General features: G+C 39.4%; 1 protein-coding gene across 3 annotated transcripts in view; it reads left to right on the top strand.

The window, feature by feature from the left end:
- LOC140729576 (natural cytotoxicity triggering receptor 3 ligand 1-like) overlaps positions 1 to 18,660 on the top strand; it is a 28,036-nt gene extending 9,376 nt beyond the window's left edge. The window contains exons 1-5 of one of the 3 annotated variants that reach the window (XM_073049494.1): positions 5,521 to 6,064; positions 12,439 to 12,663; positions 15,483 to 15,528; positions 16,186 to 16,230; positions 18,258 to 18,660. In XM_073049494.1, coding sequence (XP_072905595.1) covers positions 5,995 to 6,064; positions 12,439 to 12,663; positions 15,483 to 15,528; positions 16,186 to 16,195 — 351 coding nt within the window. In that variant the 5' untranslated portion in view covers positions 5,521 to 5,994 and the 3' untranslated portion in view covers positions 16,196 to 16,230; positions 18,258 to 18,660. Of the gene's footprint in view, positions 1 to 5,520; positions 6,065 to 12,321; positions 12,664 to 15,482; positions 15,529 to 16,185; positions 16,231 to 18,257 lie in introns of those variants that run through there. The other 2 variants (XM_073049492.1, XM_073049491.1) reach the window with 2 other exon arrangements.
- Positions 18,661 to 19,023: the final 363 nt, after the last annotated feature.

The following is a 19,023-nucleotide window of genomic DNA, read 5'->3' as shown; positions in this document are numbered from 1 at the left end:
ACCGTGAGTAGGTGGAACAACATCCTTCCATTTAAGCAAGAGCGCCCTCCCAGCTATAAGAGAAATAAAAGCCAAAATGTGCAAATCAAATGTCTCCAAATTAATATCTTTTCCTCCAACAAAACTGAATAAGGCAGTCAAAGGGTTAGGCTTAAAATTTACTTTGAAAACCACAGAGAAAGTTTGGAATACATCCTTCCAGTATTTTTCAAGATTCGGACATGTCCAAAACATATGAATTAGTGAAGCTTCTCCATTGTTACATCTATCACAATAGGAAGATATATCCGAATAAAAATGAGATAGCTTATCCTTGGTCATGTGAGCCCTTTGAACCAGTTTAAATTGTAGGAGAGAGTGGTGGGCACATAACGATGAAGGGTTAACCGATTTAAAAATTCCAATCCAAGTTTCCTCAGAAATTGAAATCTGTAAATCTTGTTCCAACAGATTTTTAATTTTATCTAAAGGCGCATTTCTCATTCCCAGCAACATGCCATAAATATTGGATATTGAACCATTTTGAAATGGTTTCAAATTAGAAATTACATCTAATAAGTTCTTATCGGGACTTTTAGGAAATATATATAATTGAGATCGCAGAAAGTCTCTAATTTGTAGATAATGATAAAAGTGGGTTTTTCGTAAGCTATATTTAGCTGACAATTGCTCAAACTAAAAGAGACTTCCTCCAACAAACAGATCCTGGAAGCATTTAATACCCAATCTATCCCATTCTTCAAAAACTGGATCAGTCATAGAAGGTGTAAAAAAAATAATTAGAAAAAAATGGGACTTGAAAGTGAAAATCTCAATATACCAAAGTATTTTCTAAATTGTACCCAGATCCTCAAAGTACGTTTAACTACCAAATTGTCAGTTAGTTTACTTAAAGATAAAGGAAGTGAGGATCCAAGAAGAGAAATGATAGAAAATTTATTAACAGAATTAGCTTCTAAAAAACCCATACCAGACGGTCCTCACGATATAGTGTAACTCCCTGGGTCATCTCAGGCTCGCTCAGCTCGTTCTCATCTAGGGGGAGCAGCCTTTGGCCCCGGCAAACTGGGTAATCAGCTGGTGTGAATGCTGTGTGATGTCCCTGCCTTGCCAAAGAACAAATGTCGCAACCTCTCTCTCACCGAGGTGCCTTCAGCGGTCAACTCCCCTCCCTTGTGGTATTTCACAGTGTCCACTAAGAGGGTCTCACCCTCAGATACTTCCCCCAGGCCGTACCACCACCGGCTCTTGTTTGAATTCGGTACCAGCCCAATGCTGCTACACACGTCCACACAAGCAGCTCGAAACTCTGGGTGCATCGACAATGCCTCCAAACAATGCTCACCCGCCTCCTCCGGGCAGGCCCCCAAGCGCACCAGCAGGGTATTGGTTCTGTCCAGAACCGAAAAGCCGAATTTGGCGCGCGGGCCTTGAGTTTGACATATATGATGTATACTGTATTGTTATTAATTACTTAGTTATAGTAATCTTTATAAACTGTAATCATTTAATCGCATATGATGTCCTGTTAGTTCTTTGGCGAGGTGGGGACATCACACAGCATCCACACCAGCTGATTACCCAGTTTGGCGGGGCCGAAGGCTGCTCCCCCTAGACGAGAACGAGCTGAGCGAGTCTGAGGCGACCCAGGGGGCTACGTTGTGGGGGCTCATCTGGGATTGACTGCTGTGGAAGCTGTGTGATCGCTCTCTTTAAATTATGTCTGCGGTGAAGAGCTGGTGTGCCTTTGCGGGTGTGCGATTGCTGGTTATCTCTGCATGTGTGTTGGGTGGGGTGCCTGTTGATGCCCCAGAGGGCGTTGTTCAGGTTCCGACTAGCGTTGACATAATGGTGGTGGGGCCATGGGCTGTCCATGCTGTTAAGAGAGCGGGGAAGGACTGGTGGGTATGTTCCAGCTATGGTGGGCTCCGTCCAGTTGTTGGAATAATGTTCCGCCCTAAAGGGGCGGAGGCGTGGCTGGAGTGGACCTCTCAGTTGTTGGGTGAGTGGCAGTGCTTGGCTGAGGGAAAGCGACAGGGATTGGTTGAAAGTTTGAGTAGGCAGGCTGGTGACGTTGTTAGAACTGTCGGGTACAATTACCTCGAAGTGACAGCTGCCAGTTCTGGGAATGTGTGGGAAAATGTGTGTGGTTCGACTGGAAGTCAAATGCCGCAGCTTGGGGGCTTACCAAATACGTGGCAGGAGATTGGTGGGAAGTTTTTAGGGTATCCCCTTTGGCTAGGAGGGCAGATAAATTGCTTGCGGTGTCAGGGGGGTCTGTCAAGGGGATCAACTCCTCCCTCAGTTGTTCAGTTGATCCGAGAGGTGTCAGGAAACTTAGAGGAGGCCCAGTGGGGGAACGGCTTGGGGTCTCTGGGGGAACACGTTCCCAGCAATGTACCAAGGAACTCCCGAAAGGAACAGACCCTATTCCTGAAGGCTTAGAGGGACCACGCACTCAGGTATCATTACGGATGGATGGAAGCCAAGTTAAAGCCATCCTCGACATTGGGGCACCAGTTAAGTTGCTGTACAGTTTGTTTTATAACCGTTATTGGAAGCATTTACCCTTGACGACATTGAGGGCACTGGAGATTTGGAGTACCAGTGCCGGTGATTATCCAGACGATGGTTGTTGGTCAGTGAAAATGGAGTTCTTAGAGGCAAATGTGGGGGTGACTGAGCTTCATGAATCGTTAATGCTGATGTGGAATTATCTTTGGCCCGCGAGATAATATCTAATTACTATTAAAGCTGGCCCCAGTAATCGAAGCGCCTATGGCGTATGATATGGCTAATGCTGAGTTTATTCAGGTACCAGGTTTTCAGGGTTTTTAGTGTTTATTCAGCAGTCTTGCTCGGCAGTCTTCTTCATAAGAAACGGAATTTGTAAAGTGAAACACTTTGTAGTTATAGCAGAGACTGAGACACATGAGAGCAGGCTGAAAAAACGGAGGCAACGAAAGCTGCGTTCGCACGCGTCCGACTGATCCGGCCCGCATGAAGCTGCATTTTGCTCAATCCGGCCCGTGACCTAAAATGAGTTTGACACCCCTGCTTACGTTTATTGCACTCGGAGAAGGCTCTGGGTCCTGATGGATTTTCTGGAGAATTTTATAAGGCTTTTTCCTCACTGCTTATACCTCATTTATGTTCAGTCTTTTTGGATTCCTTAAAGTTGGGTAGGTTAATCTTTTTTATGAAGCTTCTATTTTGCTTGTTCTTAAAAAGAATAAGAACCCAACTGAATGCTCTCCATATGGACCAATTTCCTTACTTAATGTTGATATTAAAATCTTATCCAAAGTTCTGGCTCATAGGATTGAAAATATTTTACCATCTATCATTTCTGATGATCAGACTGGATTCATTAAAATTCGATATTCCCACATTAATATTCATTGTTTATTAAATGTTATCTATTCTCCTTCTAAGGGGATATCAGAATGTGTGATATCCTTAGATGTTGAGAAAGCTTTCGACTGGGTTGAATGGAATTATTTATTTAAAACCTTAATTTTGGGCCCGATTTCATTCAATGGATTACTTTATTTCTCTCTCTCTGGTCAAGTTATTACTAATTTTAAGAATTTCAAACCATTTAAACTTCAGTGTGGAACAAGACAAGGCTGTCCTTTGAGCCCTTTGCTCTTTGATCTGGCCTTAGAACCCTTAGCCATTGCTTTTCAAGAATCTAGTGAATCTAAAATATCACTGATATTTTAAGGAGAGTTACTACCCACAAAGTTTTGCTCTAAGCTGATGACCTATTGCTTTCTATTTCTAATGTCGAGACTTCGTTATCTCCTGTTCTTTCTTTACTCTCCTGTTTCAGCTATTTTTCAGGATATAAACTGAATTTTGCATAAGAGTGAACTTTTTCCTTTGAATAATTTGGTATCAATTAATACTAACCTTCCTTTTAAAATTGTAAGAAATCAATTTACCTATTTGGGTGTAACAATTACTAAGAATTATAAACACCAACTTCAAGATTACTTTCTTACCCTACTGAATTATGTAAAAAGGGCACCATCAAATTGGTCGCCCCTCTCATTATCATTGACTGGCCAAATTAATTTTATTAAAATGAATATCTTACCTATATTTATATAACTTTTTCAGGCCTTATCCGTTTTCAGTCCTAAACACTTTTTTGATTCCCTTTATTCTATTCTAACTTTTTGTATATGGAAAAACAAACATTCTTGACTAAATAAAGTTCATCTTCAAAAGCTAAAAAGAATGGAGGTTTAGCTTTACCAAATTTTAGGTTTTATTACCGGGCAGTCAATATACGAAATCTTACATTTTGGTCATACTAGTGTAAAGGGGGTTTCTTCTTTTTCTTTTTTACTGTGTTATGTTAATCAAAATGGCTTCTTTGTTTTGTTAAAAGTAGGAATGCTTCTTTGTTGCGAGAGAGTGCTGGAAGCTTGCTTGGGTTAAAATTTACTGATAACGAGAATTGTATTCCTTTGTAAACCAATTGGGATTAATGTTGTTCTTTCTTCTGAGTCTGTAAGCTATTGTTGGCAGGCTTTTGGGGAGATCGGCGCGAGGGGGTGAGAGAGAGAGGATGCAATGCTGTAAACTGGATGAGGAACGGACCGCAAGCGGGGGTCCAAGACCAGGAGGTACCCCGAGGAAAGGAGACGAAGATAGATGTGCTTGGTTGACCACTTCGGGTGGTCCTGAGCTGCGAGTCGAGGAGTTTGGAGGGGATTGAATGGTGGCCAGACGACTTCAGTAATTGAGCTCCAACGGTTGTGCACGAAGTGGTTTGGACTTTCATAAGTTTGGCACCCTTTTCTTTATTTTATTTTCCTTCATGTATACCAGGGGTGTCAAACTCATTTTAGGTCATGGGCCGGATTGAGCAAAATGCAGCTTCATGCGGGCCGGATCAGTCGGACGCATGCGAACGCAGCTTTCGTTGCCTCCATTTTTTCAGCCTGCTCTCATGTGTCTCAGTCTCTGCTATAACTACAAAGTGTTTCACTTTACAAATTCCGTTTCTTATGAAGAAGACTGCCGAGCAAGACTGCAGAATAAACACTAAAAACCCTGAAAACCTGGTACCTGAATAAACTCAGCATTAGCCATATCATACGCCATAGGCACTTCGATTACTGGGACCAGCTTTAATTGTAATTAGATATTATCTCGCGGGCCAAAGATAATTCCACTGCGGGCCGGATTTGGCCTGCGGGCCTTGAGTTTGACATATATGACGTACAGCCTCAGCAATTTCCTCATAATAAATAGGTTGACCCAACTATTTTTAGTTATCAACATAAAGGTTAGGAATGTTTAATTGGTCTAAAAATTATTCATTACAGTATTATCGTTAGGAGAGTCAGAACTATAAAGTTTAGAATAAAATTCTATAAAGGTATCATTTACTTACAAATGGTCAGTTGTCCTATCACCATTAACTTTACAAATTTCTTTAATTTGCCATTTAGCTAGAAAGGTTTTTAATTGGTTAGCCAATAATTTACCTGTTTTGTCTCCATGAATATAAAATTGACTTTTTATCTTTTAGGAGTTGAGTTTCAATTGGATATGTTAAAAGAAAATCATATTTATTTTTAATTTCTCCGTGCCTTTTATATATGAAATAGGATATGAAGCCAAGACATATATTTGATCTAATTGTTTCAACTGAATAGCTAAATCAATTCTCTCTTTATTAGCTTTTTTCTGAATACTTGCAATATAAGTGTACTACGTATGTTAATCAAAATGTCTACTTTGTTAAAAGTAAAAATGCTTCTTTGTTATGCTAACTGGTGAGAGAGTGCTTTTCTTGCAGAGCACTCTCAAAGCTTCTTGAAGCTTGTTTGGGTTAAAGTTACTGATAATGGGGATTGTATTCATTTGTTAACCAATTGGGTTGGATGTTATTTTCTCTTGTGGGTCTGTGAGCTGTGATTGCGTGGACTTTTGGGAGTCAGGAAGGAGACCGCAAGGAAGGCAGATGGGTGCAGCATGGCTGGTCGATCACCGAGGGTGGTCCCGGGTGCGTGGGTCATGGAGTTCGGGAGAAGATCGAAGAATGGTGGGAAAACTCGATGGTTGAGCTCCAATGATGTGCACTAATTGACTGAACTCTGATAAGTTTTGACGCCTTTTCTTTATTTTCTTTCCCTTCATATATATTGTATCATTATTAATCACTTAGTTCTAGTAAGATTTATAAAGTGTACTCTGTAAACGTACCTGGTGTGCGCTTGATATTGTGTGTGCGAGTTTGTATTCGTGTGTATTTCACAGCATCCACAAATATGAGAGGCGCGGTTTGGCGAGTGAATGAATCCACCCCGGGACATACACCAGCCGGTCGTGTGAGCGTTACATAAGAAATAATTTGTCCTCTAATATAGGCCTTGAAGGCATCCCATATAATAACACTAGAAGTCTCTTGCAGCGTATTCTCTTAAAAAAAAAACAGAATAATTTGTCTCTCCAGAAACTTTAAAAAATCCTTATCAGATAGCAAAGTTAGATTAAAACGCCAAAGTCTGTTTATTTGAGGGAGACCAGGGAGATTTAAAGACAAAAACACAGGAGCATGAGCTGAGACAGCAACTCTTTAGATTCACAGGATAAAACTAATGGAATCATTTGGCTATCAATTAAAAAAAATCAATCCTGGAATATGTATGATGGACATGAGAGACAACTGAATACTCCCTGTTTACTGGATGTAAGAAATGCCAGACATCAACAATATCACATTTCATTAGGAAAGATTGAATGAAAAAAAGCTGTTTTATTGAGTTGTCGCTGGTTTGGAAGATGACCGATCTAAAACTGGATCTAAGCAGCAATTAAAATCTCCTCCCATCACCAATGAGTAAAGACTCAAATCTGGCAGAAACGAAAATAAAACTCTCAAAGAATCCTGGATCATCTATATTCAGGGCATACAGATGAGCAAATACCATTAATTTATTATCTAATTTTCCTGACACTATAACAAAATACCCATTAGTATCAGACACTAATTTATGTTGGACATATGGAACTGTATTATCTATAAAGACTGAAATTCCCCTAGACTTGGCCTGAAAAGAGGAATGAAAATGAAGCTCTCTCCATCGGCTAAAAAGGTGTAAATTGTCACATTTACGTATGTGAGTTTCTTGTTTAAAAAAAAATTGGGACCCTAAGTTTTTTAATATAGGCAAATATCTTATTAAGTTTCACAGGGTGATTTAACCCTTTCATGTTAAGACTAAGTAAGTTAATAGTCTGAGCCATTTTTAATACTATTTACAAGAAAGAAAGTAATAATCATTGGAATGTATTTTAAAACCAAACAAAGAACCTTGAGATAGGGTAACCAAGCAACAGATTTGGCTGAGAGTCCAAAACAGCTTCCAGAAGAAAAATCCATCCAGACACCCTCCTCCCAAAGTCAGAAGGTTGACCAGTAGACAGTTGACAGCTACACCTAACAATGACATCCCTCCCCCCCAAAAAACCTACTGGTTTAGCTCCCAATTGATTTGAAAGTTGGCTGCATTCCAACCTAGACAAAACAACAGATGGAGACAAAACTTAGCCCTCATAACAAGAACACATATAGATTAATTATTACAGTTTCAAAATAATAAAATGAAAAATACTCATACTAAGCCTTATTGATAGAAGAAAAGCCTCAAGAAGAATAAGTATAATATCAAATAATTCAAAACCTATCAAAATTCAAAACATATGAACACACAAAGTATTAACTGGTTAAAATCTTATTCTCTACGTTAAGCATTAAAAGGTTTGAAAAGAGAGTTAGCTACAAAGGTTTACCAAAAGTAAAAGAAGCAATTATTCATGTAGAAAGATACTGAACAGTCAATCTATAGATTCCAAAATTCCTGGGCTTCTTCAGTCGAATGGAACCGTTCCTTATAGCCATCCTTCAGTATAGTTCTGAGCCAAGCAAGATAATGAAGAGAAGGGTTTAAACCTTAGTTGAAATGTTCCGACATAACATTTTGAACTTAGCACGCTCATTCATGACCTCGGGTGAAAAATCCTTGACAATTCTAATCTTCTGGCCATTAAAATCAATCATTCCTCTTCAACAGGATTCACGAATTAAAAGTTTCTTTGTTTGAAATTCATTAAAACAGATTATTACTGATCTGGGTCTTACTCCTGGACCTGGTCTGGGCACAGGCCATCTATGAGCTCAATCAATCATAGGTAAAGACGATAAAACTTTAGGAAATAATTGTATCAAAATGCTTGCAAAGAATTCTGTAGGCTGATCACCTTCCATTAACTCTTCAAGGCCCAGAATTCATAGGTTATTTCTTCTGCTTCCATTTTCTAAATCGATAATCTTCTGTCTTAATTTTTATTAGAATTTGATTGTTTTTCACAAAGCTTTTGCAGGTCATCAATTTTCACATCCAAAATTGTCAGCGTTGCTTCATTCTCTTCTATTCGTTTATCATGTTCAGTTAAGGTCTTTTGAATAGAATCCAATTTTGCAACTAATTGTTTAATTTCAGTGGAAGATTCTTTTCTGTGTTTTTGAAGCAGCTCCATAATTCTTAAGATGCAGGGGAATCTTCTTTTTTAGTACCTTTGGCACCCCTTGTAGTCATAGTAAAACAATATCATGTTTAAAATAAAGGTTTCAAAACAGTTTGGAAACAGTAAAGTAATAAAGATAGGAGCAATTGCAAAAAGCTGCTAATCTATCAGCGACCAGTAGGAAGTCTCTCACGATGTCCTCAATATGAGGTAGAGGATACTGTACTGTGCAGAGAACTGAGTTAACAACCACTTTAAAGTCTCCACGTATGCGCACCTTGTTTGGATTTCCTGGTTTTGTGCTGGAGGTTTTCTTCATCACTAGAGCAATAGGTGTGGCCCATTCACTCCAATCCACCTTTGGCAGGACCCCAGTCTGCTCCAGACTTTTCAGCTCAGCCTGTACTGTAGGACGGATTGCATATGGCACTGGTCTGACTTTGTGAAATTTTGGACATTTTCCTCAGTCTCAATCTTTGCCTTCATGCCCTGAAGTGTTTCTATTCCTTTCATGAACACTTCCTCAGAGTCAGCAAGTATTTGTGACAGTCTCTCAGATGTGGCCTTGCTGCTCTCCTTTGCTGACACATCTAGTGCCTTGATGGTGTTCCAATCCAACTGGATTTTCCTGAGCCATTCACGTCCCAGTAATGGTGGTCCTCTGTGTTTCAGTACATAGAGGTTCAGCTGCTGTGTTTTGCCTCTGTAGGTCACTGTCACTTTAATTTATCTTTGGGACGTACTCTCTGTCCTGTGTAAGTCTCTAGCAGTAGCTTAGTTCATTTCAGAGGTATGTGGGAAAACAGTTATTTGTAGTCGTGTACAGAGATCACTGTTAAAGCTGAGCCTGTGTCCAACTCCATTTTCAGTCTCACGCCTGCCACTTGTGGAGTGATCCATATTACTCTTCGATCATCTGTCCCTTTCACGCTGTGAAGTTGCAGACAAGACAATTCACTTTTGTCTGAATCAGTTTCATTAGAACTGCTTTTTCATTTTGTGTACATTGTTGTATTTTCCTTTCTGTGGTTTCTTGTTTCTCTGTATTTTGTCATTTTTCTGCTGTTTACTAGTTTTGCATACTCTGCCAATGTGGCCCTGTTTGCCACAGTTTCTGCATTCTTTATCTTTAATCCAACAGTCCTCAGGGTTATGTGACATGTTCCCACAATGGTAACATTTCTTTCCTTCATTTCTGTTCAGTGACATTTTATTTGTAGCATATTCCAGAGATTTTTGTTGTATCTCTGATGATATTGCAATGTTATTGCAATGTCCAGTGCTTTCTCTAATATAAGGTCCTCTTCAAACAGGAGCTTCTTCTGTGTGGTTTCACAGTGCATGCCATACACTAACCTGTCCCTAATGTGTCCAATAGACCCACTCCAAATTGACAATATTCTGATAATTTGTGCAATTCAGCACAATATTCAGAAATGCTTTCATTTTTGCTCTGATTCCATTGGTGAAATTTATATCTTTCAGCAATGACCTGTGGTTTGGTGTTTAAATGCTGTTGGAGAGTCTCTACTATTTGCTTGAATTTTTCAGGGGTTGAGAAGCTCCGTAGCAGCCCGTATGTTTTTGCTCCTATAATACTGAGACTACGTCCACACTAGACCGGATAATTTTGAAACCCCCAGTTTTGATTAAAAACAATAGGCGTCCATGAACTCCCTGTTGGTTGCCTCCGTACACTCCAGTATTTGTTTTTTTTTAACTTTTAAGTTCTCCTGCGTGACAGCCAACAGCTGTCTGTCATTTAAAATTTTTCTAGTCTGTAACGATACAAACACGCACTTTTACGGCGAAATTCGACACCAAACATGTCGGTTGTTTTCGGTAGATGTGTCCTGCCCAGTAGGAGGAGATTCACCGAAATCTCCATTTCAATGTGGACAGAGATATTTTCAAAAACGCATAGTGTGGACACATACCATTTTTATGTGAAACCGGCGTTTTCAAAATTATCCGGTCTAGTGTGGATGTAGCCATGGTTTCCTCGCCGCAGAGTCCAGTGGCTGTTAGTGAGGGGCCAACGAGCTGCATTTACAGAGACTCCCAGTAAAAAGAGGTTTCTCCAGCAACATCCTTGTACATTTACTTTGTACTCTTTCCAGATTAATGCTGTTATTCCTATAACAGCATAACCAAAATTGTACACAATATTCCAAGTGTATCCTCATCAGCATTCTACAATTGAAATCCACAGTCAATCCCACGGGTAATTCAATAAGCAATATTGTCTTAAGACATTTTTAAGAAAACTGTCGATTAGTCAAAATCAGCAGACTCCAGACTGCAGGTAAAGGAAATTTGGAAATCAGGCTAAGCAGCCTGTAAAATTGAAACATGGGGCCCTGAAGTCCCCACTCCCTACCATCATGCAGCCATTTTTAATAGATATTTCTTACTGTACTTTATAGTGCTTCTTAATGCACTGTACGGCTGTTGCAAAACAAGAAATTCACGACATATATCAGTGGTATTAAACTTGATTCTGGTATAAAGTAACTTGTTAGATACTGTGGAGGGCTGCCAAAAGTCAATTGCGTGGAGTGGCTTTGGAATCACACGTAGACCAGCCCAGGTAAAGATGTCAGTTTTCTCCCAAAGAGCACATTGGAGAATACAGCCTAGTGTTAGAAATACTAAGCCTTGTTTTTACTAGCTTCCAGATTATCAACCGCATTTCTGTTCCACAGTTACTGTGTCAGATTTGAGCCTGGGTCTCCGAATTATTAGTTTAGACTTCTAACTACTCATCCAGTAATTTAGACTTCTGTGCTACTGTAATATGTAGCCATTTCTGAAGCTGTTGAGTTACTTCTTCCTTGACCAACAGAATGTGCCTTTAAGTAGCTTGGAAACACAAAAACAGTACACTGGTCTCCATCTCGGGCCAAAATTGTTCAACAGTGCTCAGTGCAGATCTTTGTGCTCCAGTTGTTGTTAATCCAGCCATGTTAGTGTCGTGCATTTGTTGTTGGGGAAACCATTGAAATCAGTGTTGTGCACTGAGATCAAAGCATCTATCTGTAGCCACTAATGCAATTTTATCCTAAATTGATTAAAGGTGCAATTTATTCTTTGCATAAAATCAAAATACAGTCTTGTGGTGCTGTGAAAATACAACACTATGCAATCCTTTTTAAGTTAATTGCCCCCAAACTTCCTGTGAGTAAGCACCTCAACTCTTTCCATATGATGAGGCATTTACAGTGTGGCACATCAGTGAGTTAGGGATGTGTTTTGCATTTAACCATTCTGTAACAATGCTTTGGATCAAGTATTGGAAATAATACAGTGCCAATCCATTTAAGTGAAAGATTTTAATGAAAGAGTAGTTTTTAGGATGTCCCAGAGCACTTTACAATTAAGGAAGTACCTTTTGAAGAGTGCATGCTGTTACTAACATCTGAGACACAACCTATTACTTAACCTTTACTAAGCTGAGATGTTAGTAATGTTGACTAATGTTTATGTTCAAGGTAGTGCCCAGGGACATATTTAATATTGATGAGAAATTTTGTATCTTTGTATTATGTTCCTGAAGGTTTAGTACCTCATCTGTAATCTGTGATTTCAAACAATACAGCATCCACTTCAATGCACAAATCAATCTGTAATCCTGGAGTTGGACAACCTACTGACTTGTGGGATTGCTAGAAAAAAAATGCCATAACTTACACTATAACTTGAATCTTTTTAATTTCTACTCGCAATATGTGATTGAAGATAAGCTTGCCTCATTTTTCTGTTTGCATTTAGAAACGTTGGATTTGACCATTTTTAGAAGTCCAAAGAATGTATTTTTGAATACAGACATTACCTTGGAATGTAAAGTTACTGATTTTGGAACGCCTGTTCTTGACCTATCAAACGTAGGTGTTCAGTGGTTGTATGGATCCCAAAAGAAAGAAATCTACACCTTTAATGCAGGAGCAGTTACCGCTAGACGGTCTGCAGTCAAAATATCTGCAACTGAATTACAGAAAGGAGATGCTTCACTTCATCTTCAAAATATCCAATTAAGTGAAGCAGGAGAATACACCTGTGTTGTGCTTGTCACTCCTGACAAAGTGGAAAAGAGCTCACGAGTTGTGGTTTTGGGTAAGAGACTTCTAAAACATTACCTGGTGTGAACAGAGAACAGCACAGCACAGAAACAAGCCATCCAGCCCATGATGTTGTGCAGAACTAATTAAACTAGTAATTAACTAGTAAGTTAAGTAATCCCTTCTGCCTACACAATGTTCTCATCACTCAACTCTCTACACATTCATTTGCCTTACTAAGAGCTTTATAAATGTGTCTATTACATCAGCCTCTGCTACCACCTCTGGCTGTGCATTGCAGGCGCCCACTGCTCTATGTGTTTTTTAAAAAAAAGAAAACCTGGAAGCATGTTCCGGCTGATGGGTGAGTCCAGAACTAGAGGCCACAGTTTAAGAATAAGGGGTAGGCCACTTAGAACAGAGAAGCCATTTAGAACAGAGATGCAGAAAAACTTTTTCACCCAGAGAGTGGTGGATATGTGGAATGCTCTGCCCCAGAAGGCAGTGGAGGCCAAGTCTCTAGATGCTTTCAAGAGAGAGTTAGATAACCTCTTATAGACAGCAGGGTCAAGGGATATGGGGAGAAGGCAGGAACGAGGTACTGATTGTGTATGATCAGCCATGATCACAGTGAATGGTGGTGCTGGCTAGAAGGGCTGAATGGCCTACTCCTGCACCTATTGTTTATTGTTATGGCGAATGATGGGAAGTTGTAGAAGGATCATGTGCTTTTCCTTTCTGCTCAGTCAGTGGCACACTCTTCAAGTATTCTAACATGGACTGGATTTCCATGGATGATTCTGGTACCAACTTCCATGGCTGAACATGCATGTATACCCTTCAGGAATAAATTTTAAAACAATATCACTTTCCTCTTCTTCCATGAAGTGACGAATCCTGACTCTGGTGTCAGGAATCTTTCCCAGCATGCTTCCACACGTTTGTCTTTCAAACATATCTGACTTCTGCATTAACAAACAAACAAACTCCTTTATCACTATGTTTCAGCCCTAGCGAATGGGAGGTAGGGAATGAGTGTGGTTCTGATCCTGAAATACTGACATGGCAGGACGGGTAAACTAGCATGTGATCCTCTGTACTGAGAATACCTAGAAAGGAGAAGCATAGTCCAGATGAGTGGGTATGATATTTTTAATGTCTCTTTGAGAACTTGACATGACGGGTTGATAGCTGATTAAGAAGACAAATTTGGCATGCTGGCCTTCAGCAGGGCATTGAATGTAGGGGGATGGGGCATTGCATTACAGTCATGCAAGATGTTAGTGCCACACATGGACTATTGTACACAGCTTTGTTTACTCTCCTATAGAAAAGATATCATTGGCTAGAAAGAGTGCAAAGCAGATTTATGAGAAGTGATCCAGAAGCTAAAAAGCCTGCAACATTTAGCAATTCCTTGAGGGGCTACGTTCCTGCGAAAATCAAGGTAATGTGGTATAAAGGTGGAAAGATGCAAGAACAGGTCTTTCTGAGGTTGCAGAAGATGGTCTGATTTCCTCAGTTGCAAACATAAAGTTTACACCAGTAAAAATGGATCATGCAAGTTGCGTCAAATGCGAGCTGGTTCATGAAGAGAGAAAGAAAGTTCAAAAGAAAGAATTCAAATTACATCTTCAAGGGAAAACTTGTTGTAGAAGATAGATATAGATACTTTAGTAATCACAAAGGAAATTCCAGTGTCACGTGGTAATTCAAAGTAACCTGGTATAAAGATGGAAAGATGCAAAAACAGGTGGCCATGAGATTGCAGAAGATGGCCTGATTTAATCAATTACAAGCATAAAGTTTGCACTAACAAAACAGATCTTGTAAGTTGTATCAAATGTGAGGTGGTTCCCGAAGACACAAAGAAAGTTCAAAAGAATGAATTCCAATTACACCTTCGAGAGAGAGCCCGTTGTAGTAGTTAGATATAGTTACCTTATTGATCCCAAAGGAATGTACAGTGTCACCATAGCATTACAAGTGCACAGATATAAATAATTAGAAGAGAAGTCAAAAGAATAAAAATTAAAAAAAATTATCTCAAGCAGTGTAACAAGAGGGGATCAACACAACCCTATAGTGGCTGACTGATTATAGAGCCTAGTTGTAGAAAGTTGGAATGACCTGATATAGCGCTCTTTGAAGCTGCACAGTTGCCTGAGTCTGTTACTAAAAGTTCTCCTCAGTCCAGCCAAGATGGCATGCAGAGGGTGAGATCATTGTCCAGAATTGCCAGGATTTTCTGTCGGGTCCTTTGTTTTACCACAGCATCCAGTTAGACTCCTATAACAGAGGCAGCATTTGTACAAAGTTTACGGAGTCTGCTGGCATCACCGGGGTTGATGACATTGCCCCAGCACACCACCACATTGAAGATTGTACTGGTGACAACAGACTGATAGAACAGGTGAAAAGGAGGACTGCATACTCCAAAGGAGCTTAGTTTTCTCAAGAAGTAGAGGCAGCTCTGGTCCCTCTTCGACACAGCCTCTGTGTTGGTGCTCCACTCAACTCTGTCATCCAGGTGCTCCCCCAGGTACCTGTAGGTCCTCAGCACAGCCACGTCCTCACCAGCAATTGTAGTGCAGAGTACTCATTTGCTCATGTGACACATTTCAGTGAAGTTGTTATAGGTGCAATGATCATTTATTTGAAACTTAACAAAATATTAATTTAACCATTTACTTCATATCAAACCTCATATTGACTGAAACAGTGAGGTTTAATTCTAATGCTGTGTATAGGTATTTCTAGGTGGTTACAGTTTAACATCTGGTTAGGTGAAATGATTAATGTTTTAAATTTAAAGAGCTAATTTGATTTGACTAATGTCACATTTTATTAAACTACTTTTTTTTTTACCTACAGGCTCTGCCTATAAGAAAGTATTCCAAGAGTTTCAATCTTTTAAAAGGTACATTTAATGTCAGAGAAATGTATACAATATACATCCTGAAATTCTTTTTATTCTCAACCATTCAGGAAAACAGAGGTGCGCCCCAAAGAATGATTGACAGTTAAATGTTAGAACCCCAAAGCACCCCCCAGCTCGCCACTCTCAATCATAAGCAGCAGCAAAGCAATGATCCCCCTCCCCCTCCAGCAAAAAAAAAGCATTGGCCCCCTCCGCTGAACACTCAAGTGTGCAGCAAAGCATTGATAAAGACACAGACGTACAGTACCCCAAATTCTACTCGTTCACCCGGTAATTCAATATACCACAGGCTCTCTCATTCCCTAATCAGGGAAAAAAAGGTGTCCCTGTTTCACAGTGAGAGGGGAGAAATAACAAACAACTCATTGATCTAAGATGTTTAAAGTCCGTTGCGTCACTTTTTCCGAGCTCTGTGCCCAAAGAACTCGGGTCTCTGGACACAGTGCAACAGATTCTCCATCTCTCATGACACTCTGAACTGATGTGGATTTTTTTCTAATGCTGGGAATAGATGATTCTAGGTGGATGGAGATGTTTAAAATCTGATTAGATGAGATAATTATTCTTTTAATTTTCTAAGAGCGGATGTTATTTGACTAATGTTGGGTTTTATTAAACTACTTTTTTTCCGTACAGTCAAGTCTGACAAGCAAGACGGCAGCAATGGAGCAAAAAGTGAAGGTAAAGTGTTCATTTACTTAAATCCATTATTGGGGCAAAGTAGAATTTTACACTATTACACATGAGACAAGCATTGGTATTTGGAATGGTGAATTTAAGCTGTTGTATACAAGCTGCCAGTCCATTTCAATGCTCTGTGAGTTTGCTGCCTCATTACTTGGGTGCCCATATTGAATAAATTTCCACTGTTCTTTAGATGATGACAAAAATACACTGATGATGCCAAATACAGATTTGATTAAGCTTTACAAAATTAAATTTCTCATGTCATTTGTATACCTCCTGTTTCTCCTGATTATATTAGTAAATATATATGGAGTAGTCATCTCCAAACAGAGCCTTCAGCACCTTACCGCAAACTACTTTTCCCTTGAGGCTCTATCATGTCGTCCACTCTTCAAATATTCTAGCATGGACTGGATTTTATGGTAAATTCTGGTGCCAACTTCCATACCTCAACATACTTGCCTCCATTTTAAAACAAGATCACTTCCCTTCTCTTCCACAAGGCAATGAATACTGACTCTGTTGTCCAGAATCTTATCAAGCATGCATCCCACACTTGCATCTGATATGTATTTGTGACTTCTGCATTGACACATAAACTCCCTTATCACTGTATTGCTCTTCTGTAGTGAATGGGAAGGAGAAAATGAGGGTGTTTCAGATCCTAACATGCTGACAAGGCAAGACAGGTAAACTGGCATGTGATCCACTGTGTTGAGAATACCTAGAAAGGGGAAGCATAGTCCAGATGAGTGTGTTTAGAGTGGATCTGATATTTTTAATGTCTATGAGAAGATGACAGGTAGTCAGGTGGAAAAGAAAACATTTGGCCTGCTGGCCTTCGTCAGGGCATTGAATGTAAGGGGCCAGGGCATTGCATTACAGTTGTACAAGATGTTGGTAATGCAGCACATAGAGTATTGTGCACAGCTTTGTTTACTCTCATGGAAAAGATATCATTGGCTGGAAAGAGTGCAAAGCAGATTTATGAGAATGTTGCCAGGATTCAAGGGGGTGAGTTATAGGGAGAGGCTGAGCAGTTGGGACTTTATTTGTTGGAGTGAGAGGTGATCTTAGAGGTGTATAATATCATATGGGCATAGTCAAGATGAATGCATGAATCTTTTTCCCAATAAAGGGAATGAAAAAACTAGAGAGCATTGGTTTAAGTTGAGAGGAGATATCTGATATTAAAAGTGATCCAGAACTACTTCAAGCTAAATAGCCTGCAAAATCTAGCATCTTGAATGGCTATGTTGCTGGGAAAATCAAAGTAATGTGGTATAAAGATGGAAAGACACAAAAACAGGTCATTGTGTGATTGCAGAAGTAGTTCTGGTTTCATCAATTACAAGCATAAAATTTACACCAGCAAAAACAGATCATGGAAGTTGTGTCAAGTGTGAGGTGAGTTATAGGGAGAGGCTGAACAGGCTAGCGCTTTATTTGTTGGAGTATCTGTGACTGAGAGGTGATCTTAGAGGTGTGTAATATCATATGGGGCATAGTTAGGATGAATGCACAAATTTTCTTCCTCATCAAAGGGAATGGAAAATTAGAGAGTGTAAGTGTGAGAGGAGAAAAATTTTCAAGGGACCTGAGGCAGAGAATGATACATATTATATCAAATAAGCTGACAGAGGAAGTATTGGAGCAGGTAAAATAACATCTAGAAGACATTTGAACAGGTAGTGTTCAGGGATATACATTCAATGTGAGCAGATGTGTCTACCTTCCGGCATCTTGGTCAGTGTTGATGAATTGAGACAAAGCCCTGTTCTTATGCTGTATGATTCCATGATTCTATGCCATGACAGCAGATATTTTATCTGGATGATATTCCTTATCCACCCAACTTCAGTAGTTCAGGTGGAAATTGGTAATTTATTATAAACATTAGAGCTTGTAAGAATTAAAATAAGGACTTTGCGAGTGCGGTAATGCATATTGACTCACGTAGGTCTTTATTTTTGAAATGCCTTTAAGGTTCTCATGTTATTTATTGTAAATTCTTTTTTCAGCAGAAGTATCGCAGAAGGTTTCAGAAATAAAGTGCCTCACAGAAAATCCTAAAATTGGTCAACCAGTAACTCTTTCTTGCGATGTTAAAGAATGTGCCCTCGAAGAGGCTCATATCATCTGGTACAGAGATGCTTATCCGTTTGATGAAAAGGAGTATGTTACAAACAAGCCATTTGAAAATGCTAGCGGTTTCACCACTGAACTAACTTATACACCAAAAGCAAATCATAAACATCACATCCAAGTTCAACTGGAATTTAATTTGGAAGAACATATAAAACAGTACGACTTGATGTTAAGTTGAATTTATGCAGCATTTTCTGGAAAAGTGAGCATGGAATCTCTTTTTAAATTGAAGACAGTGCTTCAATTGTAACTGAGAATAAAACAATTCACTGTCAACTTCATTGTTCTTTTGCTGTTTACCATCCAGTATCCATTCACCATTCTGATTGGTAAATTAATCCAGTTTAGTTAACATACCATTTATTTAAGTCACAAAAGTTGCACAATTGTGAGGCAGACAGTGATTTAGTTGTAGGTGTAAGGAGAAATTAATTGAGGATAGCAGATGTGTCCCAAGATCTCGTGTACAATAAGAGTTGTCTGATCTGACACATTAAGCCACAATGATTTAATTTTGTCGATCTGCTGGACAAATCCACTGAATCATTTGTTACAGTTCAGTTGAACTCTTAAGCTATTTGCACAAAAATGTACCTACTATTAGTGCATTTATGAACATTGACTCTCTCCTCCCTTTGC

Source organism: Hemitrygon akajei, chromosome 6 (genome assembly GCF_048418815.1).
Source record: "Hemitrygon akajei chromosome 6, sHemAka1.3, whole genome shotgun sequence".
Classification (NCBI taxonomy): Eukaryota; Metazoa; Chordata; class Chondrichthyes; order Myliobatiformes; family Dasyatidae; genus Hemitrygon; species Hemitrygon akajei.
This window is presented reverse-complemented; position numbering and strand designations above follow the sequence as displayed.